Below are 26,141 nucleotides of genomic sequence, written 5' to 3'. Positions count from 1 at the left end.
TCCAAGTCTAAACACATGGTACCGTCTACCAGTTTGGAATATCTGCCTGTTTACTAGGTGGTCCAGGAGAATTTATAACAAATTCTGTCGTTCAGCAAATGACCTGGAAGGCCTCGTACAGGCCCATCACTGTTCTAGGGGCTGTGAGAAAACAGAGCATAAGCACAAAACCCTGTTCTCCTGGGAAAAGAGAAAATAAAAAGGTAACTTCATGGATAAGTATTAGAATTTCAGAAATTTCAAAACTAAAGCAGGGTGCTGAGTGGGAGAGCGAGTGTGCATGCTTTAAGGTGGCCAGGTAAGGTCTCTGGGAAGGGGGCAGAGTGGAGGGAGGAGGCCCGAGCCCAAAGCAAACCTCACACCCACCTGCCCAGATTGGGAGGGGGCGGGCAGGGGCCCTTCACCAATGAGAAAACACTTTTTGAAAAATTATTCTTCACTTGTTGAAAAAGTATTCTTCGTCCATGCAGTTACCATCAAAGTGGCAGACTTCAAATAATTAGCATAAATTCTTTAGAAATTAACAGACATGTAGTCATCCAGGGTATAACAGAGCTACGCATGGATCCTGCAACAGCTCAGGATATGATTTTAAAAGTTGGAAATTCAGCATCATTCCAAAATATATCATATTAACCACCACGCTTGATCAAAGGAACTCTCATATTTGTTTACAATGATGCAAAGTCATTGCCTAAAGATACTGGCAGTAGTTCGTGAACACAGGGGCTTGTGCGTGTGCACGCACACACACACACACACACACACACACACAGGTAAAGGCTTTCGTTTACACATTTATAACCCTCCATATTTTAGGATTTATTTTCTAGAAACATATTACCTCCTACGGCCTAATCCTGAAGATCAGAAATTTGCATATAAGCAGTAAATTGGGATATAATTGTCCTGAGTAGGAGTTTGCCTTGATTAGGAGGCAAAGCATAGAGCGTACTATAAAAGGACCTAAATTTTAGCACGCCATCAAGAAATAACAGTCATTTAACTTAGTATGCCCTGCAAATGGGGTATTTTAATGCCAAATTTCCTAGAATGTCCTACCTTCTTTCAAAGTATAATGTTAACTTGGAAAGAATTAACATCTGTCAGTTGGGTTGCCCTTGATACATATAAGCTAACAGACACATTGTGCTTGGGCTCCTGGGGACTCTGAGAGCTGGCCACTGACCCTCTCTGGACCAGGGCTACCACCGAGTGGCCCAAGGACAGCCAGCAAGGCTTCCTTCATAGGATCCAAACCCAGCCCTCCAGGCAGGAAAAGTAAAGGGACAAATAAGGAAAGCAAGAATTGGAATGTTTATCCTTTGAGCCTTAAATTGGATCAAAATACATCCAGAGAACAAGGCAGCTAGTGTTAGGGAAAAGGTCAATTCCTCCTGAGAAAATAATAATAATAAAAATAAATTAGTAGACCTAGTTCATCATGATATTGACACAGAGCAGCCATTTCATGAAACGCCAATAAAAACAAAGACAACACATTCTTTAAAAAGCTGGAAATGAACAGGAAGAGGCCACACCATCCTCAGCCAGTTGTTCCTGAGTTAAAACAGTGCCTCCCTTGCTGGGCGGGAGCGTGGAATCCCAGCAAGCCAGCTCCGAGCTCCGAGCTCTGGGCGATTTCTCGCTCCTGCCCGCTGGCTCAGGATTTATTGAATGGAGGCTGCTGGTGCGGAGAATTGCAATTTTCCATTTCTCTGCTAAGCGGCAGAGATTAATGAGCAGGGTCAGGCATTAGCGGCAGCAGGCAAGGGAGTGGCTTTCCACAACTGCCGTGTTCTCTCTCGCATCAAATGAAAACACATTTCCCATTTCTCCTAACTTTGCATTTGCCAAGTTAGTGCCCTTTTGGTACTTACAGCTTTTTCCAAGCGAGAGAAATTCTCTTTTGTCCTAAAATAGAGGCATTCTGAGACCCACAGCCTCCACTGTTCACATCAGGCTTTGGTAATATAAAGCCTCTCTCTCTCTCATAATCCCATTTCTCTGGCCCCTACCTGGATGCACCTTGCTCAGATGACTACCCAGCTGTGGCATTTAGGTAATCAAATAAGTGCACATCTGTGGGAATCAATGGAAAAGAATAAGCACTAATGAGATCAAAAATTTCCCCAAACTCATTAAGTCTAGGAAGAGAACCAAAAACAGATATAAATATCATTGAAAAAAGTTTTTCTATTGGAAAGGCAAAATCAATTTCCTAGTTGTATTAGTCTGCTAGGGCTGCCTTAACAAACCACCACAGACTGTGCAGCTTACACAGCAGACGTTTATTGGCTCCATTCCTGGAGGTTGGAAGTCCAAGGTCAAGGTGTGGGCAGGCTCGGTTCCTCTGAGGCCTCTCTCCCTGGCATGGAGACGGGCGTCTTCTCACTGTGTCTTCACACGCTCTTCCCTCTGTGTGTACCTGTGTCCTGATTTCTTCTTATAATGACACCAGGCATCTTGGATTAAGGCCCACCCTAATGACCTCATTTTACCTTCATTACCTCTTTAAAGGCCATATTTCTAAATACAGTCACATTCTGAAGCACTAGGGGTTAGGGTTTCAACAGATGAATTTTAGGACATATAATTCAGCCCATGACACTAGCCAAAATGCCTACATTTTCTAGGAAAAAAATAAAGGCCGATGAGGTATGATAAGAAACAACTTCACTAGAGAAGCCTCAAATTCAAGTTCGAACTGACTGAGTGCGGTGAGATTTGGCTTTCTGAGGTTCACATCCTCCCCTGTGTTTGAAATGGGGGTGATAATGAATCAAGGCTTGTTTCTGTCTCAAGACATTTACAAGAGAGTGTTCACTGGCTGCTTTGTAATGTGTAAACAGCAATGACAAATGCAGGGTTATCCCCTGGTGGTAATAGATGGGGGCCTACAGGCTGGGTCACCCAGTACCCTCTCTTTCCACCTTCTCCCTCCACCACAGGTGTCCTGGGAGCAGAATTCTGCTGCCCAGGCGAAGGGCCAGCCCAATAGGTGCAGCATGGCAGGATCTGAGAAGGCAGAAGTGAACCCAGCGGAGGCAACCAAACAGAGGAAGAGCCCCCGTCCGGCAGACCCAGAGGCAGAGGCATCCACAGGGTTTCACCAGGGCAGTCGGCAGACATCAAGTGCCAAGGGCCGGGCAGCAGCAACAGTAGCAGGGCTTCTGCTGGAAGAACTTGCCGTGTGGTTGCGTGTTTCCGTATGCATTGTTCCTGGCTGTGCACCGCCAGGGCTGGGTTCTCTGCCTCCCAGAAATTCTGCAAGGCACCGATAACCTGTAATAAACCCCTTTTGGCTGAATCTAGCAAGAGTGGATTCTGCTGTCTGTGCCACCATCTCCTTCCTACAGGCATACCTAGCTTATGTGGGGCTGCGGGAGGAGAGGAGAGTTGTGTAAGGAAAGGGATGACATCAGATAGCAGGCTTTCACTTTATTGGCCTAGAAAATTCTTTAGTATGTGCTGGAGAATAACCTGAATGCAAGTAGGTAAATAAGAACCTGTCGGACACGAGGATAACACGTCAGATGTTTCTTTCCTCTTCGGAGTACGTGCTGAGAATCCCTTCCCAGGAATCAGCAGCTAACTTACTTAACAGCAGGCCTCTCAGAAAAGCCACAGCTCTCCCTCCTTCACACTCTGAAGACTTCAAGCTGATTAGGGGTAAGGCGAATGTGGAGAACTTATGAGTCATCTAACACCTTGGACCTGCCCTCCATGCAAGCCAGCCAGGTATGTAAGTGCTCGAGAAACTCCACTCGTAGAAATGTGTTGTGGTCGAGTTGATGTCTTGCCTCTAGTGACCCCCTTTTTCTTAGTTATAAAACCCCTGATTTGGTGCTGGGCACATGGTTACCCAGAATAAGCTTTTTATCCTCCTTACTGTTGGGTGACCTAGGTGCTGATCAATGCAATGTGAGTAGAAAGAAAGAAATCTCATTAAAAGAAAGCTAACCCTTTGCCCTTTTTACTTATTCCTATCTGCTTCTTACTAGCTGGAATGCAGATGAAATGGCTGGTGCTCGGGCAACTATTTTGGACCATAAGCCTTATGCTGAGGATGGCAAAACAGTAATACAGATGATTGATGTTCCTTGAAATTATCCTGACTCCCCTCGACTACCTACCTCTAAATTCATTTTGTATGAGAGAGGAATAATCGTTTTTGTTTAAGCCATTGTTATCTTAGGGTTTCAGCTTCTTATAGATAAACCTCATCTACTTACACATATGTCATTATAAGGGTATAGTTCATTTAAAAGCATTTTGTTTCAAGCTGATAACAAATTCAAATACACATCCCTGTGCATAGTATGGCTTCATTGTCTTCACTTAACTACATGCTTGTTCTTCTGATATATACATCTGTCCAATTTCTGATATGGCTGGCCATTTCTTTATAGCACTTAATACTTTAAAAACCTCAGGGTTTTTTTTTTACAGAAATATTGCCTGCATATCCAGTAAACTTTGCCAACCATCGCTCTCAGGTTTCCCTGCTTCATCTCTCCTTTTCTCCTCATGGGGCATCAGCTTCTCTCGCCATACCCTTCCCCTTCTAGCTTTTGAAAGTATGTACTTTTTCAAGTGCTTGAAAATTTAAGAAATGAACATGAGCTAGGTGGAGCTCCTAGGAAGGCATTTTCCCCAGCCAGGTTTTGGTCCTTCCATTCTGCTTCAGGTCCATTTTTTTCTCTTCCTTTCAGAGCTTTGAAATAATTGGAGGGTCTTCCTTTCATTTATGTTACCTGGTTTTACCACTTCAGAAGGGTGGAACCTTCTCAGACTCACTTTTGCCCCAGCGTCTAAACTTCAAAATACCAGCTTTAAAGGATTAAACTCTGAAAATTTCACCAATATAGAGAATTTTCTAAAGTTCTCAAGTTGGAAATAGAAAGAAAAGTCAAATGCAATCATAATCACAGGACATGTTCAAGTAGCTTGAAAGCAGCATTAATGCACCTAATTAATACTAAAAAACCTCACTTGACCCCATTGAATTTCTAACTCCCCTCACTCCATCACTCTAGAGAATTTGATTTAAAGGGGGAAGGTAGGTATCACCTCACACACGTCAGAATGGCTATCATCAAAAAATCCACAAACTATAAATGCTGGAGAGGGTATGAAGAGAAGGAAACCCTTTTGCACTGTTGGTGGGAATGTAAATTGGTACAGCCACTATGGAAAACAGTATGGAGGTTCCTTAAGAAACTAAAAATGGAGCTACCATATGACCCTGCAATCCTACTTCTGGGCACATACCCAGAGAAAAACATGGTCCGAAAGGATACATGCACCCCAGTGTTCATTGCAGTGCTGTAAACAGTAGCCAAGACATGGAAGCAACCTAAATGTCCATCGACAGAAGAATGGATAAAGAAGATGTGGTACATATATACAATGGGATATTACTCAGCCATAAAAAAGAATGAAATACTGCCATCTGCAGCAACATGGATGGACCTAGAGATTGTCATACTGAGTGAAGTAAGTCAGACAGAGAAAAAGAAACATAGTATGATATCGCTTATATGGAGAATCTAAAAAAGAAAAATTGATACAAATGAATTTATTCACAAAACAGAAACAGACTCACGGACTTAGAGAAGGAACTTATGGCTACCAGGGGATAATGGTGGGGAGAAGGGATGGTTAAAGGAGTTTGGAATTGATGTACACACTGCTATATTTAAAATAGATAACCAACAAGGACCTACTGTAGAGCACAGGGAGCTCTGCTCAGTAATCTGTAATAACCTAAATGAGAAAAGAATTTGAAAAAAGAATAGATACATGGGTATGTATAACTGAATCACTTTGCTGTAGACCTGAAACTAACACAACATTGTTAATCAACTATAGTCCAATATAAAATAAAAAGTGAAAAAAAAAAAAAAAGGTGGGGGGAAGGTAGGTGCTAAGCGGATGGAATGCATTCCAGAACTCCGAGCCGGAGGAGAAAAGCTGATGAGGACAAAGGCCAGACAAGCCTTAGGGTTCTCGTGAAATTAGCCAAGCTTTGTGAATGACGTGGAAAGCAAACAGCATTGTGGGTTGGAAAATCATCACATGGACATCAGAGAGGGACCAAAGCTGTTTTCAGACTCGGGACCGGGGTCCTCTTTTCCTCCCCTTTGCTCTCTGCAGCAGGCACTGACAGATTAGAGAGGTCTTTCTCCAGCAGCTTCACAGGTACTTCTGCATCCTTCCTGGAACACCCCCCCGCCAGCAGCTGAGCAAGGTGGTGCGCTCTCTCCCCTGACACATACCGCTCCAGCTCTTCAGACCTGCGCCTTTAATCCAGGCGGACAGGTGTTTTCCTTGGCAGATTTTCAGGGATTACAAGATATCTTAGACGCACAAGACTACTGGGCAGTTGTGTCCATTGTGTATATAGAATTTGACTTTGGGAGCAAAGCTTTGAAAGCAGGTCTGTGAAGCATAGCCAGAGCTCGGTACCTACCAGGTCCAGCTGCAGCCAGACCGATAAATCCCCATTACAGCTCAACATCTTAAAACCGAGGCTGCCATCAGCACTGATTTCCCCATCTGGTGATGCACCTTGTGCTTCACAAATGTCCTAAGACAGGGACGGGCTCTTCATCGAGGTGTGAGGCTCTGTTCACAAATGTGTCTTTACATGTCAACAGAGATGCACATTCAGCTCCAGGAACTGCTGGCCCGTGGATTTAGACTCAACACATTCTGCTCTCTTGATCCCACAGTGTCAGTCTTCCTTCCACACCCCATTTTGTAGTTTTCAGGCAAAAACACATCACTTCTGTTTGCTTTTTTTAAGTGACACTATCTTAAGAGCCCATGAGCAAGTGCTTGCTGATTTGTTGGAAAGAGATTTTTAGACGTGAGTCATTTTAAGCTTTGGGCTTTGTTATTCTACTTACCAGGAAGATGGGTTCACATATTTGTAAAAGGAGAATAAAATCAAACACCTGAGGAAGAATAAAGTAATGTGATTTCTGGGCGAGGTAGCTCAATCACACAGAGCGTCTCAGATTTGGGAGGACTAGCTCACAGTAGAGTTTGGGTTTTAGTTTTACGCATTATTTAATAATAATATTCTGACGAGTAATCCCAAGAAGAAATGAATAAGAAGTGCTTTCCCAGGTAAGTGGAAATGTGCTAAAGCTCCAGAGTCCTCTCTACTGGTTCAGGTGAGGAACATCTGGGAAGAATCCAGATGTGGGCTGTGCTCGGTCCCATGAGCCCTGCTTAACCAGGGCTTTATGTGACCCTGTGACAGGAAAGCAAGGCCTTGAACTTTGTACAGAGACCATCTGGCCCCTCCCCCATCCAGAAGTCCTTACAGACTAAAAATAAAGCAAAATATTTTTCTTACAAAAATTCCAAAAAGAAAACAATTTCCAGTGTCAGGCAACGTAATCAAAAAGTATTTAATTTTGAAATAAATTTTTAATAACACTTAATTTTTCAAAGGACCAGCATGAAAATATTGTCCCTTGAAGCATTCTAATTATCAACGGAGGTAGTAGAAACATTACTGTCTAGATTAAAAATGGAAGCAGTGAAAAAATATCCATTTTTGGTGGCAGCAGCTCAAGGGAGCATTAAGTAGAGGCTGATGACAAGAAACTGATGAGAGAAACCAATTTAGATAGAATGCTAGGGGGAGAAAAAGTCTAACATTAGTCTGTTCGAGAACAAAGTGCTCCCAGAGCCATAGCATCTGACCTTTCACTAAAGTCATTTTAAGCTGAACTGAAAAAACTACACAGCAGGGACTTCTATCTTGCCAGCTGTGAATGGCCAGGGCAACCTAGCAGGCTGCTTCCAGACCAGATATGTAATTGGCAAGATTTTTGTTTTGTTTTGTTCACCTTTGAGGTGTGTGAACAGAAAAAGACAGAACATCTTATCTGCAGCTCGCTCACAACGTCTTCAAAGACCCTACGCTCGCCTTCCCTATGCTAATCTAGCTCATGATTTCAAAATTATAGTGCCGCTCCTCCACGCCTTGCTGTCATTTAAGATGTCAATGGGCTGGATTGATAGAAAATGCAAGTGAGACATTTTCCAGAAGTAGCTGCAACTCAATATTCAATTGCCATTGAATTGGGGCTGGGGAGGGTACCCTGCTGACAACCACACATACCATTCCAATGATGCAGGGCACCTGGTGGCATTGCCTGGGCCCACAAGGGAAATGGTCATATAGTTTCAAAAGAAAATCGGAATACCTTCTGGCTGCAAAATCACAGTAACAATTTAATTTTAGGGGTTAAGGGAGCACCGACAGCAGCCTCTTTATGTGCACAGGTGTGCCCATTTTCGCCCTAGGAGGCCACCCATCTCTTTGTGTCCCTTTCATGCATGGACTCTTGTTGTCTATGCCTGTCCTCACCTGGAGGCTGGTCCCCAGCCGGGCAGCCTTGTTGTCAACCTGAATGAACACCACAGAAACATCCACGGAAATAAGCCATGTGCGGAAATGCAGTTTGTCCAGATAAAAGGCCGTATTTTTCCATTCTCACCCATTTTTTTGAAATAGTTAAGGTTAGTTATCACATGTTCACAGCCAGTGACAATCCGATTCAGATTCTGTCCACTGGACTTTCTTTCCCCTCTGCTGCTTCCACCAAGAAATAGCATCTCATTTCTTCTTTGGACTCACTGGCAACATTCCCTCGATGTGTACAGAAAAGAGAAAGTAGCCAAAATCAAAAAGTAGCCAAATTAGACAAGAGTCCAAAGCGAACATCATCCCACAAAGAGGACATGGGAACCAAAAAAGTGAAATGATTTACTGTGAGTGAGCCACCAGCAAATGGCCAAACCATAGAATGGCAGGGACCAGAAACTTTGGGGATTCACCCTTCCCCCACCCCCTTCACAAGAAAACTGAGACTCAGAAGGGGTTTTCAGGCCAGACCATGCAGCCGAGCAGGCTCAGAAGCTCTGCAATCAGGGGAATGGCTAAAAAGTAAACAACCTTAAAAGCAATCGACTGAAATGGGAAAAGCCCTGCAGAGGAGGCAGGTGTGGTGTCAGCTCTTCCATGGATAGACCCAGCAAAAATTTGATGCTAAACATTTCTCTATTCCTTTTGAAATTCCTAGGAAACAATTACTGAGCACGACTACCTGGGAGGAACATTTAGAGCACTTTTGGCGGCCAGAAAATGCACTGTCATCTACAACAGGCATCGCCATGGGCTGTGTCTGATGACCCAGCCCACCTTTAAAGCTCACTATAAAAACAAGATCTTTATGGGCTGGTGGGAATTTGAATTTTGGTGAGTGCACATCAATTCAAACTGCCAAGAGGTTCCGGTTTGCTTTGAAACTCTGAAACCCCAAAGCCTAAGAAAGGCCAGAGAGGAGAAGCCTCATCTCACTGCGATGAGCACAATTCGTGATCACTGTGCTGTGGGAAATGGGCCCTGCCATGTAGGATGCTTCGCTCTGTGAGCTGATTGTGATTGGACGAGTCTAAAGGGAGAGTGACTTCTCTCGCATCAGCACCAAAGCCACGAAAGCAGCGCTCTGACATCCGAGGAGATTTTACTTTCTAAATGAATGCCAGAGTGCTGTTCAATTTTTCAATTATCTTCAGGGTCTGGGACGGGGGAAGGGTAGAGAGAAAAGAATGTGCTTTGGAAAGACTGAAGAAGCCACTTGCCAAGCACAAAAATAGCAGCAAGCTTTCATTTCGCATAATCATAAGTTCCTGGAAGGAGTGTTCTCATAAATACTTTGAGGAAGCCCATCTCGTCATCTGCCCATTTCCCATCCTTCCCCTGCGGCCCCCCAGGTCTGGTTCTGTCGAATACGTACATATTTCAGCTGATCATTGGTCGACTCAATTCCAGATCCCAACAGGAAGAAGGAAAGTGGAAGCTGGAACAGGATAGCTGTAGCAAGAACCCAAAAGCATCCCAGAGGGTTGATAAGAAGCATCTATTCTTTAGTTCGCTTTTTGAGAGAAAGGGGGTAATCTTCAAGAAAAATATATTTTTAATGTCTTATTAAATTAAATCTAGTAGTATGCAAATAGCTGGCCTTCTCACTCAAAAGTGGCAATTTCTGTAAATAATAATAATAAATATTCCTTCACCTTAATGCTGGAAAAAGTGAAGTCTATAAATAATTATCTTTTAAATTCAATGATCCCACAGTATTGGTTAATCTTCTTCCCTCTTGAAGTTTCAAAGTCTGGCTTATATCAAAGGGGCTCAAATCCTCATTTCTTTGGGAAATATCTTCACCGTGGTGCCCGAAAGAACAATCTCCCTGGTTGTGTGGGGCAGGGAAGGGATGAAGATTTGGGTTCTGGTTTGTACTTAATTAAAAGAAAGAGATGGTCATTTCTCAGAGTCTTTTAAGCCGCTGATCTCACAGTCACAAGTTTGAAGTTCAATTCAAAGTTCTGGGACCCAGGAATCAAAGAGAGACCAAAATGAAAGCAAATCTGCTCTTTGAGGCCTCCCCAGGACAGTGAAGGCAAAGTTTAGCATCTCTGATCTGCAACGCTGGCTGGGGGAGCACGGTGCTGTCCATCCCAGATCAATACTCCTGCCCCAGGCCAGACAGCAGTTTGTCCAGGTCTCCCGGGGGACACCTGGAGTCCTGGCAGCCCCCCTTCTCCAACCTTTCTGGTGGCCAGGGCGGCTGGCTGAGTTATCCACAGACACAGTAGATCCCACACGCACACTGAAAGCAGTTTTTCTGGAAACTGGTGTGGCTTCCAGCCCCAGTTCACTGGAGGGGGCCTGGCCATGCCCCATCCCTGTTTGGGCCCTGGTGGCCCCAAACCCCAGGAGGCTGTGAGCTGCTGTCCTCTCCCTACTGCCCCAATAACCCTGACTTCAGGGGGGAAGCAGGCCTGCTCTTCCCCCCACCCCCTTTCCTGGCTGGCCTGTCTCCATCAGGGTTTCTCTTGAGACTGGACTGAGATGCATCCAGCCTCACCCCCGTCCTGGCTGCATTCCCAGTAAGCACCCCCCATCTCTGGCCACCTCCCTTGACCGTTGAATGACACCCGAGTTGAGCTGGGAGGCTAAAACTGACTGCGTGAACACACACTAACCTTTACAGGGACAGCCTAATTGCTCTAAGAATGTCAACTATGTCATCTTTCCCAAAAGGTCTGACAGTTTTCCTTCTTTTAAAATTATTAAGCCAACCAACACCACCGCAGTTAAAATAAAAGGATGATATTGATGGACTGCTTTTTTTTTCTTTCCTTTTTTTTTTTTTTTTTCCTGAAACCAATCCAGAATTTGGGTACAAAAATCACTCCTGCTCTGTCTTTGTAAAGCTGCAATCACTTACGGTATAACAGGCTACATTTTTAATTAGGGAAGACTGAGAGGGGCACGGGGGACCCGGCCCCCAGCCCAGTCGGAGAAGGGCAGGGTAAGATGCAAGGCAATCCTCACCTCTCGCCCCTCCTGATTCACCCTCCATCCTTTCCCTAACCATTGCGTTGTGGCTTTGGTTGGATTCATCCCAAGAGTGGTCCTAGAGGCCATCAGAAGACAGAGAGAATGAGATCTGGGTATTTATTCCCTTGCCTCCTTCCCTGCTAGGGTTGTCAGATACAATACAGACTGTTCAGTCCAATTTGAATTTCAGATAAACAACAACAAAAAAAAGTTTAGTGTAAGTATGCTCCAAATATTCCATGGGATACACTTATGCTTTTTTTTGCTTATCTGACATTGAAATTTAACTGGGCATTCTGTATTTTTATTTGCTGAGTCTGGCAACCCTAGAAGTTTCCAAAATTGCCCGAGGCTTAGCTATGTCCTTCAGAAGACCACAGGCTGTTTCTGCACACAGCACCCTCTCTGGATTCTGTGGCCTCCCTGCAGGCCCTGCGGTTTCTAGTCTGAGGTGCTACGCTGTCCTCTGTGGGTTTCCCTAAACCCTGCACACACCTTTGCACATGGTCCCTTGGTAGTTAACTCCCCTCGAATTACTCACATGAAAGGCGCCCTCTAGTTCCTCCCAGGACCATGACTGATACTTTCGTTACTAAAGACATCCGACCTCACTCTCCCAGAGTTGCTTTTCTAAAGTATTGCATCCCCAGCTCTGAGTACCATCTCCAACATATATTAGGTGCTTAGCAAATATTTCCTGAATAAATGGATGAATGAATGAATGAGCAAAACCAAGCTAGAATCCAGAGTGTTTTGCAGCATCCCTTTTCTGGTTATTAAGGACCCAAAGTTCTGCATCCTGAAGGGATGCTATACTAACCAGCAAAGAAAATGATCCAGGATATACTTGAAGGAGGGCGGAGTAAGTGAAGAAGCAACCAATGGGTTAGCAAAGATGAACGGGTTACGTGTGTCCCAGTTAACTATTCCTGGGGAATGAATCACTCCAAATTAGCAGCTTAGGCACAAGACCTGAGTATTCTTTCCCCCCAGTTCTGTGGGTTGGCAAGCTCAGCTGAGCTCCTCTTGGACGGAGACTCCCACACAGTTTCAGCCAGAAGGCCCTGGGGCTGGGGTCGCCCTAGGACCTTCACCCACACATCTGCCAGCCGGGTGGGGAGAGCTGACACAGCCACTGGCTGAGTGGACATCTCTCCAAATGGCTGACCCACGAGCTAGCTGGGCTTCCTCACAGCATGATGGTTTTAGGTAGCAGGACTTCTTAAGTGGCAACTGGCTTCTCCCACAGCAAACATTCCCAGAGAGAAAAAGCAGAAGCTGCCAGTTTCCTGAGGTCCCAGCCTGGAAACTCGCAGGCCTCCCCTCTGCTGTGTGCTATTGGCCTGAGGAGTCCCAGCTGCCCCAAAGCAAGAGGAGGGGATTTAGAACTCCCCCTCCACCAGCCGAAGACTCTGTAGCCATCTCTAATCCTCTTCAAAGTCAGAACCCAAACCAGAAATCATACAGAGTCACAACCAATATACAAAGTGATCCAGGAATATTCGCCAAGGTCATTAAAAGGTAAGGAAACATATAAAGAGAAGGGAAGTTTTACACCCCTGACTTGGAAAATTAATTAGATGCAAATCAGTTTTCCTACTAAAAAGTTCCCATTATCTATCTGCTGTCCTTAAACCAGGGTAGCAATTTAGAAAGTGCTGGGAAAAAACGTATTGTGAAATGAATGATACATATTGAACTGTTTTTAAAAAGGAGTTTGTATGTGGCACCCCTCAGGCCGGCTGCATGGCAGGCAATATGTGCAGGGACCCTCACTCAGAAGAGCCAGGGCTTGACTGAATGATCTGCTTAATAATTTTTAAGAAGGAGCCCATGCTTTCAATACTCCCTGAACCCTACAACTGATACAGCCATCCCTGTCCTTTGCAGAGAGCCAAAGTTGTAAAGAGGCATCAATCAGAGAAGAGCTAAAGATGAGCTTATAGGGGTTTGTCTTCTAGAGTCTGTGGCTGGGTGACGCCATGCCAACCTCGAGACAAACTCCACTGTGTGGTGATCCACGGCCTTTGTTCTCCTGTCTCCCCCCAAAGTGGGAAGCACCTGCCCTCTGTGAGGCAAAGCCACATTGATGCAGCTGGTCTGCTAGACTAGCTTTTAGTGCAGGGCCAGCTAAACCCACTATCACATTTTGAAGTCACTCTTAAAAAGAGGATTCCAGATAAAGAAGATGTGAGATACACACACACACACACACACACACACACACTGGAATACTATTCAGCCATAAAAAAGAATGAAATTTTGCCATTTGCAGCAACAGGGATGGACTTGGAGGGCGTTATGCTGAGTGAAATGAGTCAGACAGAGAAAGACAAATAAACACTCTATGATACCACTTATACATGGAATCTAAAAAATACAACAAACTAGCAAATGTAACAAAAAAGAAGTCACAGATATAGAGAACAAACTAGTAACCAGTGGGGAGAGGAAGGGGGGAGGGGTAATATAGGGATAGGGGAGTAAGAGGTTCAAACTACTAGGTGTAAAAAAAGCTACAAGGGTATACTGTACAACACAGGGAATACAGCCAATATTTTCTAATAACTATAAATGGAGTATAACCTTTAAAAATGTCCATTGCTATTGTACACCTGTAACTTATATAACATTTTAGAGTAGTTATACTTCAATTTAAAAAATTTTTAAAAGAGGACTCAGAGCCAGTCTGTTCTCAGCTTGCCAAAGTTAGTGAAAAGTGGTCACTTCCTGAGCACGAGGGGCCCACTTAGGAGAGAATAAAAATTGTACTTGGAGTGAAATAGCAGCATTTCTTGACTGAATCATCTGAATTCAGAGCCAAATCGTGGCAATTAATTAGGATTGATTGGAAACTCCAACTCGTTACTGATTAAGAATGTTGGACAAAACCAGTCAATCATGTTGCATGGATTTTATAGAAACACACAACAGTCCCCCGGTGCTCACACCACAATGACGTTCTAGAATCGCTGGCAGAGAACTTTCTGATGAGACCCAGGGAGACTTCTGCCCTTGGGTCTGAGTGAGTTCTGTGGTTGCTCTAAGGATGCCAGGAGATGATCACAGAGACACGGAGATTTCCTTTTCCTGCACAACTCAGATAAGACAGCAGGTCCAGCCTAAGAGGAGGTCCAGTCTCTGAAGACAATTCAGCTCACTTTGTTGCTCAAAAGGATTTCTACATGCCTTTGTAATCACAGATACACCCACTGATAGGAACCCTACAAATTTCAACCATCTTAGCTCAGGCTGAAATGTAGCTCAGGCTGAAATTCTAGCTGTTTCTCTCTTCTGAAAAGCTGTTTGCTGTGCAAACTAATTCTATAAATAAAATTATGAATGTATCACCTACTTAAAAGAGCAAAACATATTCAAGCACTTGAGACGTATTACGTCCATACAAATAATTGATAAGCAGAATAGGAAATATTCCTATCTCCTGATTGGGGCAAAGGATAGACAGATCATCATTTTCCTGGTACAAGCTACTTCATAGGCTTAAAAAGATCTTGAGTGGCAATTCTTTTAGCATAATTTATAACTTCATTATTTTTGCTAAAGCATATGGGCCTTCTCCACATGATACAAAATTCTATCTTCAGTTGGTCTAAAGCTGTCTAACATATAATCTCAAAAAGACAGGAAGAGAGGAGGGAAAGGAAGAGGAAATAAAGATAAGCCTACAAATTAGAATATTGCTTCAGTTTTTTTAGTTCTGAAAATTAGCAGGGCTGTCCCTGTAATTAGTCTGTGATCACACTTCTTTGCCAGAGAAAAGTTAACTTAATTGATGAAATGATGGTGCTGATGAGACTATGGTTTCCAGCCTGGCCAAGGTGTAAGTCTGTTAACTTTCTTCAGTTCTATGGGCTCAGACCACAGCCCACCCCAGTGGCCAGTTTACATCCAAGACTCCCCGTCAAGGAGAACTCAGGAGAGAGCGAACGTGGGGACAAGCTGGCATGTTTAGATGGCAGGCCAGATGACCTGCTGTCTTTCCTGTGATTTATGTGACCTTGGGGCCTATCACCTGACTTCTCAAGGAACTTGGCCTGACATCACCTCCCCTACCCACCTCCCAAGTTGGCCACGGAATCGGTTGTGTGTGAGAGCATTTTAAACTATGCAAATGCCTACAGACATAGAGAATTATAACCAAGAGCAGGTAAAAAGCTCCACATCTATTAACAATACTTCAAGCATGTTTACTCCAAAGACAGTGAATTAGAAGCATCGTATTTATCCAAGGTATTACTAGCGCATTGACGTTATTATAACGCTCAGCCTGAAGGGGGGAAATCACCCTTGTAACTAAGATTTGCAGTAATAAATTCCCTGTCAGCACTAATCCCTAAAATAACCTTCACAAAGAATCGATTCACTTGTTGACCGATATTACCCATTGACCAGGTGTGTGTGGACACCCTGATTAAAAGCCAGGCTTCATAAGCAATTCCAATTTCATTCCTTCCCCATCTGGATCAATATGAGAAGCAAACATGTGTATCCATATCTTCCTTCTGGAACAGAGCTTCTTTAGAGAGTTCAGAGCCAATAGCACAAAGGGCACGTCCTGCTAATAGTATTTGGAAGCCGTGTTCGTATTTCATCCATTCTTATTTTGAATTCTTTTTTCTGGTTACTTCAAATGCAGAAAAAGAAGGGGAGAAAGGGCCAAGCGACCCCCGACAGAGACCAGAGCCGTTTGATTTTTTACTTTGAAAGCTCTGTGTGACTTGGGGTTCAGGGCAGCACACACAATACATCAGTCCAGGTGAATTTGAGACTTCATGCAGGTTTTAGCTCTCTAACGGGAAACCGATTTAGAGCTTCTTGGCCTGGGAATCGTTGCACACCTTAGTGATTGATTACTTTAGGGGGGTGCTTTTCCCACAGCCAGATGCAGTCTCTGAAAGTTTAACCTGCACATTTCTGAGACCCGTGGCAGCTCAACATTCGAGGTTATCATTTTCCCCGTTTGAAGGGGCTTAGAGGCTCAGCGCGGTAAGTTTCCACCTAAACTCGTATTGAGATTCATGCAGAATTGGCATATTACATCCTCAGGGTGGAGGAGAGCTTCACAGCCCCCCTGGCTTCCAGACCCCTGCACACAGCAACCTGCAGAACCGACACGCATCCAAATTCTCTCCAGCCAGCCTCAGACTCTGATTTATCCCATCTGGTATTTGAAGCAGAAGAGTCATGTGTCCACCGCAGGCATTACAGGAGATGATCCCTCCATGGCCTTTCTGGAAATTGCATTTCCCCCCTTGTCTTCTATCCTAACCTCCCTGGACCCAGGAACCAGACCAGCCCGGCAGCACCTCCTGCCAGAACTGACCCTCTCTCTTGGATGCGGTAGTAAACACACAGTAAGTCCCCTTCTGTTCCCGGCCCCAAAGCAGTCCCTTTCTACTCCAAACTGATCTTCCATCCTTGCACACAGACCTTGCCCCACACACTTCCACAAACCAGGGAGAGGTGATAGACTAAATGTACCCCAGACAATCTGACCAAATTGATGTGTAGGCATAGAAAGGTCATCAAGAATACCACAGGAAAAAAATGGGGTGTCTTTTGGGTGCTCTGGAGCCAAGGGGGAAATGGGGTGGGCAGTGTGTAAAGTGCTTTGGGAATAAATATTTGAATTTTATTTCTTATTTGAAGAATCAGGCTCAGATAAATGCTAATGTATCTATTTGCCTATGAATGCAGGTCCTTCTCAATCAATTTCTCTCTCTACTTACTTGATAGCAAAAAAACAAAATTACTCTGTGTGTGTGTGTGTTCCCTCAAATCCAAAGGTGAGATAAACTTAAATGTCTATGATTTTTAGTTTTATTCAAAACAAGGAGAGGAGAGTACCCAGTACAACAACATTTGATCGTATTCATTGTTAGTCATTGTATAATCATATCAAAGCAAACTAAATCTTAGGTGCTCCTAGCATAATCCCACACCTACTAGAAATTTCTCAAGCCATGACCTCTTTTCCAAAGAAGAAGCACCTGTTCAAGTGGTGCTGAGTTTTTGCTTGGCTAAGGCCACAACAGTGAGAGGCCCATGTACCACAAAAAAAAAAAAAAAAAGCGAGAAACTTCAATGACGGTGAGCCCCATGGTATTTCAGAACGGTACCTTCCTTCTGGGCATTTACCTACAGCCTGGATTGGGGGGGATGGGATTCTCTTATCAAACTCAGGTATGTCCACATGCCTCTCACCTCCAAAGACAGACTTTTGGAAACAAATATATCACAGTTCACTAAGTCAAAAGAAATCCATTCCAGTTTTAGAAATTCAATTTAGCTTCGGTAAGCCTCCAAGCTCTGAAAGTAAGCTCCATCAGAAGTTTATTACTTATAATCTTTCCTTCGGATTGGAAGTCTCCCAGCAGCTGCTCTACTTCCAGTATTTTCCTATTTTTGTAGTTCAATAAAGGAATTTAACCCTCAGAGTCTCTCTGAAAGATGACTATCAAGATATAAATCAAGAGACCCAGTGAAATTATTGTCTTACAAAAAAATCTTTTGATTGTGTCCAAGCTGGTGACTACTGGTGAATAATCTAGATTCAGATGGTAGTGTCTATATTTATAAACATGTTTGAATTTAATGTAGCAGATGAACTGTAACTGGAGGTCTGAACTGTTGTTTCACTCAAGTAGGGCATTATATCTAGAAAGAAATTAAGTCCTTAGCCTAAACTACTCAAATCATAAGGGTAGTTTGTTCATATAGGAATGAAAATCTCTGAACCAACAAGATCCTAATGAATTTTTTTTTAATTAAAACATAATACAACTCTAATATTTCTGGGGAAAAAAATGTCTTCATGCTGCAGATGAGATGAGGAACAGCTAGATTTGCTGGGTTGTGTATCCAGAAGTGGGTGTCCTGGAGAATAAGGACAATTTCAGGGTTGTTCTGGATAGTACGGGGTGGATATATGTCAAATTTCACAACAATAAATACCATGGCAACAACAGGAACGACACAAAAATAAATCTTAAAAGAATCCAGATCCCCAGCCAATGGCTCTTTTGAGATAATACCCAATATAATAAAATTTCAGCAGAGCCCAAGACTTTAGATCCCACTGGGGTTTTAAGGTATCTGACTTGTGTCTTCTGTGATCCAATTTAGAATTTCAAGTCATCCATAATTCACTACCATAGTCTTCATTGCTTTGTGTTACAGATCTCAAATAAATTTATAATATTTGAAATAAGAACACTTTGGCTTGTAGTCAACTAACAAAATTGAGGGATGTTCATTTTACAATTAATTGACTACTATCCCAACCTCATAACATTTTGATAGACTACGCCTCATATTTCTGCTCTCATGGGTCCCTGTTCCTTCCACATGTGTAGGCAGCTTCATTTGTATTAATAGGAAATATACATTAGATAAAAGGTCTCTCTAGATACCCGTGATGACAGAGTCAAATAATCTGAATTTCAATGGAATGTAATATTAGATTAAAACAGAAATTCCAAGATGATAGTCTCATATTATGAATTTAAGAATAAGGAATTACACGACTTAGATTTTTAGGAAAACATCTTTTAGACCACTTCTAGAAATCTTTACCCCAATCTTTGTTGGGTTGTTATCGACTTTTGTCTTTGTCCATCTTTAGAGGCAGAAGCACAAACTTAATATTATAATAAAATACCATGTACGTATGTCACACATGAGCAGTTTTATCCGAAATTAAGACAGAACATGTTAATAACAATTTGAATGTATATAGCACCTTTATTTTATAGCTATCAAATAATCTCTAACTTTTTCTATTCAAAAATGAATATCCTCTGATATCTAGAATTACATAAAGAAAAGTTTTATCCATAGCACCTTGAATATTTTTCTTTCTATTAATTTTTATACCTCCAGAAAAGGCACACGCAATTTTCACTAGAGTGGATCAATTTTTATCTGAAGGAAATTTCATGCCTTAGAATAGCAGAAAGTAGTGTCTTCTATAACGGCTGGTAATTCCCGCTGGTACAAAGCAGAGCATGTAGACTTGCCCTGAAGGACCCGTGGATGCCAGGGGAAAACAGCACTACAGAGATATCAAGCACAAATGACCTAGTCCTGCCTTGGTCACCACTCTGCTTGATCTCAGACTGCAGGCTCCTCCTGTATGACCTGGGAGTTACCTAGAGCCGCAGTTCTCAAAGTGTGGATGAGGTACCCTGGGGGCACTTCCTTCCTTTGAGGGAGCCCACAAAATCAAAATTATTTTTTAATGGTACTAAGGTATTAGTAGCTTTTTAAAATCTCATCCACTCATAGGTGCACACAGAAAATTCTCATAGAATTTTCTAGAGGCTACACAACACGTGATATTACAACAGATTGAATGGAGAAGCAGCTGTCTTCCATAAAGCCAGACATTAAAACAATTTGCAAAAATACAAAACTCTTCCACTAAATTTTTTTTTTCTGTCTTGGAAAATATCATTACTTTTTATTTTTTAAATGTTATTTATGTTAACATATCATAGGTTTGTCACTTTATTTTTAATGAATGAATAATTAAACCCTTTAACAATTTCTCCATTTTAATTTCTAATGTGGGAACCACCAATAGATATAGTCAACAAAAACGGAAGCTCTTAGGGGTCTTTAAGAATTTTTAAGAATGGAAAGAAGTTGTGAGAGGAAAATGTTTGAGAACTGCTGCACAAGGGTATCTCTGAGAAGCCTTTTGACTCTAAATTCAATGATTCCAAGGTTGGCAGATTCCGTGGACGTGAACTCCAATGATGAGATGGATATGAATCTGTGAACCCGGAAAGCCGGGAAGCACCCGTGTGGCAGTCCTTCCTTCTCTGTTTGAGCAGCTCTCATTTTGCTCCTCTCTGCTTCCTGACCTCCTTGCTAATAACCCACCCCCACCACAACCCACACAGAGAAGATGAGAAAAGCCATGGGCATCGTGAAAGGCTTATGAAAGAATTTATTTCCTCCCCCACCCTCCCCAAGACCCCAGGTCTGATCAGGACATTCCTGGGCACCAACCCCTCTGCTTACTAGTGTAACAACCATTTCATCCCAGCGGTCACCAGCACACAGACCCTGTCCAGTACGATGGTGCCAAAGAGGCAGCTGAGTCAGCAAGGCCCCAGATGAGTGCACCACAGAGAAAGATTCTAGTACCTTAGTCTTGTTCAGGCCGCACTCAGACTCATGACTGAGGACCCTAAGTTGTTTTCAGGGCTCTAAGGAATTTTTACAGCTGGTATTTGAGATTGGCATTATCCACAATTGGATGAACACCAGCCTAAATTCCATCCAGCAGGAAGCAGGAGTAGTTTTCTGTAAGAGGTGTGTTCATTTTGTAACTAAGAAAAAGTAGGAACACCCAGAACCTAACCCCACCAGAACCATAACTAACCCTCGGCACTTACTTGGCGATTTTTTATCATGACCAGTCACCCTCTATCACAACCGCTAAAGCTGGGGAGCTGGGCTTCCTCCCACCTCTGTCTCTTTCCAAGTCCACACTCTTCCCATTCCTGGCTATATCCCATCTCTTCTGCTCCCAGTCTGTTTCCCTATCCATAAAATTTAATGATCATTCCTACAATTTAAGGCTGAGGTGGAGACTGGAATCAAGGAGGCAAATGCTCTGGCCTCTGCTATTATTGTTAGTATCTCCTGGTGAATATCCCTGCAGTGACACTGATCCAGGACCTCCCCTGGTCCAGCACCGTGCTCTGTGTACGAGGGAGAACAAAGAGAGTTTTAACCCTCATTTCCTGTGAAGTTGAGCCCTTCACAGTTTTCAAAGCGCTTCTCTCATTTGATCTCATTTTATCCTCACAACAACTCGGATGATTCTCACCAACCCTAATGAAGAAAGCAGAGAACAATATTTGCATTATAATCATGTTGCCCAAAATGGGAGTCCTCCTTTGGGAGGGAAAGTGTTCTCATCACTGCATTTAGCTCAGTTTTCTTTGTAAAACCAGACCACGGTGCTTACTTTGAGTTGCTAAACTCCACTCCAAACCAAAGTGCAGACGTATATAGTAGCCGATTAGGATGGAAGTTATGATCCGCACCTGCCAAATGCCCAAGGCTACAGACGGAAAAAAAGTAAGTAGTTGGACTATTCATGGGGGCTTACCATTTTCACCAGATGTCTTGTCTTTTCCATTGGTTGCCCCAGCTCCTTGTCGCTAAATTAAAAAAAGAAAAGAAAGAAATAGTTATCAGACACTTCCAGGATTATTTTTGTCTCTCTTATTGTTTCAAATACCTCTTGCATTATATCAAGTTCTATGTCACTTTAGCTCAGATGGTTAAAGCGTGATGCTCGTGAGACCAGGAAAAGATCAGCCCATGAAAGGATGTACTGGAACATCACAGACCACCACCCCACTGGACCAGATCCACTGCTCTATGCCTGCAGTTCTCTAGTCACAAGGAAACCAGAGAGGAGACTGCTGATGGATCAGAACAGCATCAAAAATATGAGGAAAACAGCCAAGAGTTTGTGCCAGCTGCGAGAAGATCAGAGCTGTCCCTTTTGTCAACGATTACACTGCTATAGTTTTGTTCCAATCACTATGTTCAATGCCTCATCTTCAAATAAATTGGAATCAACTAAAAAATCTTATGTCAATAGAGTTTCTCCTATTGTTGAGTTATTTTTGTGTCCGTGTTTATGTTGATAACAGCGGTGTGTTTTCATTTTACCAGGTCGACCAAAAGTATGAATATATTATGGTTAGTCTCGAATCTTTGGGCATGATTCTCTGGATATGTGGTCTGGGGAGCTATGTGCACTGTATTGTATATGCAAACGTATAAGCATGTTTCCTTGAAGCTTGCCCAGCGACTGTCTTTAATTAACATCATGTTCAGAATTGTTCTAGTCCTTAGAGAGAGAAGTATTTCATTAATCCAATTTTCTGGTCATTATCAGAAAATATGCTTCGAGTTGAAAAAAAATAAAGTGATTGTAAAGTCTCTAAATTTCAGGTGAAGAAAATGAGGCCAGGCAGGGAGCCTGATTTGTCCAAGGTCATGTAGCTAATTGGATGGAAGTTATGACTGGAGACTGGACTTCCTTGCCAAGGTTAGTGTCTTTCAGGAATTGTCATCATTATGTAACTATCTGATGGGATCATGGAAAGAGAGGCAAGGCACTGACCAAGGAGAAAATCAATATAGATGACTTCCACCAGGGATACATGTGCTCTTAAAATTTATATTTGGGTCCAAGACTTCAGCCTAAAAACAATATTAAAAAAAAAAATAATCAGTTCCCCATATTGCTCAGTGTTGTCATGAGAAATTCCCAGGTCCTCGGCCAATGCTTGATTAACAGAAGCCGGATCATCTGGGAAAATCTTGCTTTCAAGTTCTGATTAGTGTAAATAAACATGGTGAATGAATGATATAGACTTATGTGAACAAAATTAACCATCCCTGTGTACGCTTATTACCTGGTACATTTGATAACTCGAGAGAGAGGCAAAGCCAAGCCTCCCGTTTATTTCCAACCCCACCACACACATGCTGTGCACGCTCATGCACACACACACACACACACACACACGTGCCACACACACACCCCATCTCAGTCAACAAGAAGCTCAAACTCCCACCCAGGTCACGGGGGTGTTCTGCCTCGTTCTGAGAAGAAAAACCACCACTCTCTGGCAGGAAGTGGAAGGAAAGGCTAGATAAGTGTGGGTTCTTTCTTCATATTTCACTTGAAAGTTCTTGAATTTTCAGAATCCAGACCTGCCCATGTTCCCACGGAAGAAGAAGGCTGCATCTGGCCAAACATCAACTGATCTTCAGTAAACTCCATTTAGCTCCCCATGTCATAGCATCATTATCTAAAATCTCAACCTGTAATACACATCATCTTGATTTAAACCAAATTACACCTTTCTTAACTGCAGTAGATTTGCAAGTAAAAATGCCACTTTCTTCTTGCCTGTGCTTATTCTGTCTCCTCTTTTTAAACACAAAGCTGGTAAGTTCACTGCTCTATGGAAATCTGATCACCATTGTGAAAGATCAAACTGGAGGCACAGCAGCCACCCCTGGGGGCTGAACCGCTCCAGGGTTTAAACGCTCCATCCTTCCTCACATAATTCATAGACGACTCAGAAAACAAAGTGAATTCCACGGAATAAAAGGACGGGTTTTAGAGTTGAATAAAGTCAAATTCAATGGCATAGAAGTACAAAATAGGTGCACGCCCAGCCCCACTATCTTTAAATACCTTAAACACTGATATTTTTCAAATGTTGTGAATACTTTGTTCCATAAAAGATCACCTTTTAGAAACCTAAAGAACACCAAAATGAAGTGTGCACAGGGGAAAAGAGGGGTTCATTTTTAAGGATTTCTAAGATAGGGGTTTTGGGTCAGGTCTTATATGATGAAAGTAAAATGAAGCTGATAGATGACATAAGGAGACGGTGTCTCGGATCAGAAAATTATCCTGACAAAAAAGAAGTAGTCTTTGAAAGCACCTCATTTCAGAATTCTTTGAGACCTGACGACCTTTTTTTTTTTGCGGTACGCGGGCCTCTCACTGCCGTGGCTTCTCCCATCGCGGAGCACAGGCTCCGGACACGCAGGCTCAGCGGCCATGGCTCACGGGCCCAGCCACTCCGCGGCATGTGGGATCCTCCCGGACTGGGGCATGAACCCGTGTCCCCTGCATTGGCAGGCGGACTCTCAACCACTGCGCCACCAGGGAAGCCCCTGATGACCTTTTTAAGGCAAGGCTGAGAGCAGTGGGGGAACATCCAAGAGCTATCCTGTTCCTGGGGTCTACAGCAGTCATCACACGTGATTTTTTTTTTTATCACCAGGTGAGGTGGCTGAAATTCCCTTGAATCTGTACCTGGAGAGGGTCTGAGTCAGGCTGGAGGTTGAGCTGCTGAAGCCAGACATTCCCCAAGTGGTCCTGGGCATCCGTGAATTCTGACGGCATCCCTAACCAGGTAGGTAGCACCACCGTCCTCATCAGCTTCACTCTACACATTGTATCCCCTGGCACAGAGGACTTGCTCAAGGTCACACAACGGGGAGGTGGCAAAGCCTGAGCTCCAACCCAGAAGCACTGGCTCCAGAGTTGCCCTGGGAACCACTGAGCCTGTGCATCCCCCAATGTCCTCCTGAGGCCCCACCCCAGCAGGTGGAGAGATTTCCACATGGAGGGAAGGAAGACAGCACCACAGAGAAAAATAACTTAAGAGAAAATGCATCACCATTAAAACCCCCTCCTTCTATCTTGCGCCTATTTCACCATCAGGAAATGCTAGGTCCCCATCTAAGGACACAGCCCAAGAAGTTAACATTACATACAGCATTGGAGTCGCCTTCTTCTGCAGCATAAGCTGGAGGCTTGCATGATGCTGGGGAGTCTGCAGAGCGGTTGTGAGGGGATGTGAGGTAACAAGGCAGAACAACGGCCGGGAGAGGTCTCCTCTGGGTCCTCAGCCCTTAAACCCTCACCGGGCAACTCCCACAGGTCTCGGGAGGGAGGTTTCCTTCCTCGGCGATGTTTACTAATACAAGGATAGCATTTCAGAGTTTAATAAAAACCCCAATTAAAAGGAGCCTAGGGCTTCCCTGGTGGTGCAGTGGTTGAGAGTCCACCTGCCGATGCAGGGGACACGGGTTCGTGCCCCGGTCCGGGAAGATCCCACATGCCGCGGAGCGGCTGGGCCCATGAGCCATGGCCGCTGAGCCTGCGCGTCCGGAGCCTGTGCTCCGCGACGGGAGAGGCCACAACAGTGAGAGGCCTGCGTACCGTGGAAAAAAAAAAAAAAAAGAGCCTAAATGAAGAGTGAGTATATATATAGTAAGTCCCCTACGTACGAACAAGTTCTGTTCCCAGAGTGTGCTAGTAAGTCCAATTTGTTTGTAAGTCCAACAGAGTTAGTCTAGATACCAAACTAATACAATTGGCTGTATATTGCTGCTTTTACGCTTGCCTCTGGACATCCTGGACTTGAAATAAAGATACTGTATTGCTATACTCTATATAGTACTGTACAGCAAAATACACAAAAGCACAACCACTTGTAGAGGATGCATGCATGTGACAATGTACGCCAGACACGTGAACTAACTTATGTGTTTGGACATGCGAATGCACGTTCACATCTTTGAAAGTTCGCAACTAAGTTTCATGTGTAGGGGACTTACTGCAGTTCCTTCTGATAGTCCAGCAGGTGCCAGGGATTTGTAAAAAGGCAGGATTGGTATTTAAGAGTATGATTTTAGGGCTTCCCTGGTGGCGCAGTGGTTGAGAGTCCGCCTGCCGATGCAGGGGACACGGGTTCGTGCCCCGGTCCGGGAAGATCCCACATGCCGCAGGGCGGGTGGGCCCGTGAACCATGGTCGCTGGGCCTGCGTGTCCGGAGCCTGTGCTCCGCAACGGGAGAGGCCACAACAGTGAGAGGCCCGCGTACCGCAAAAAAAAAAAAAAAAAAAAAAAAAGTATGATTTTAAATCATGCTTTTAAATCATTACAAGTATGACTTTTGACAGCCCCCTTGCACCAAGGGCTACAGGAAAATAACAAGGAACATGTCTTAGTTTGGTCAGTTTGGTTTCTCAGAAAGCAGAGCCTGAGGCAAGAGCCATTTGTGCTACAACTCAGTTGGGGAGGGAGGTGCCAGTAATGAGGCGGGAGGGAGGAGGGGGCCCA

The 26,141-nt window shown here is 43.7% G+C and overlaps 1 protein-coding gene across 1 annotated transcript in view; it reads right to left on the bottom strand.

Annotated features, from left to right (window-relative positions):
* PCP4 (Purkinje cell protein 4) overlaps positions 1 to 24,416 on the bottom strand; it is a gene marked incomplete at both ends in the record, with an annotated part of 31,590 nt that extends 7,174 nt beyond the window's left edge. The window contains 2 exons of the mRNA XM_079705297.1: positions 21,582 to 21,633; positions 24,327 to 24,416. Of these exons, the coding sequence (XP_079561423.1) occupies positions 21,582 to 21,633; positions 24,327 to 24,416 (142 nt within the window). The remainder of the gene's footprint in view (positions 1 to 21,581; positions 21,634 to 24,326) is intronic.
* Between the last annotated feature and the right edge of the window lie 1,725 nt (positions 24,417 to 26,141).

This window comes from Hyperoodon ampullatus (genome assembly GCF_949752795.1).
Source record: "Hyperoodon ampullatus genome assembly, chromosome: 5".
NCBI classification, from domain to species: Eukaryota; Metazoa; Chordata; class Mammalia; order Artiodactyla; family Ziphiidae; genus Hyperoodon; species Hyperoodon ampullatus.
Note: the sequence above shows the minus strand (reverse complement) of the source record. Positions and strands in the feature narration are given on the sequence as shown.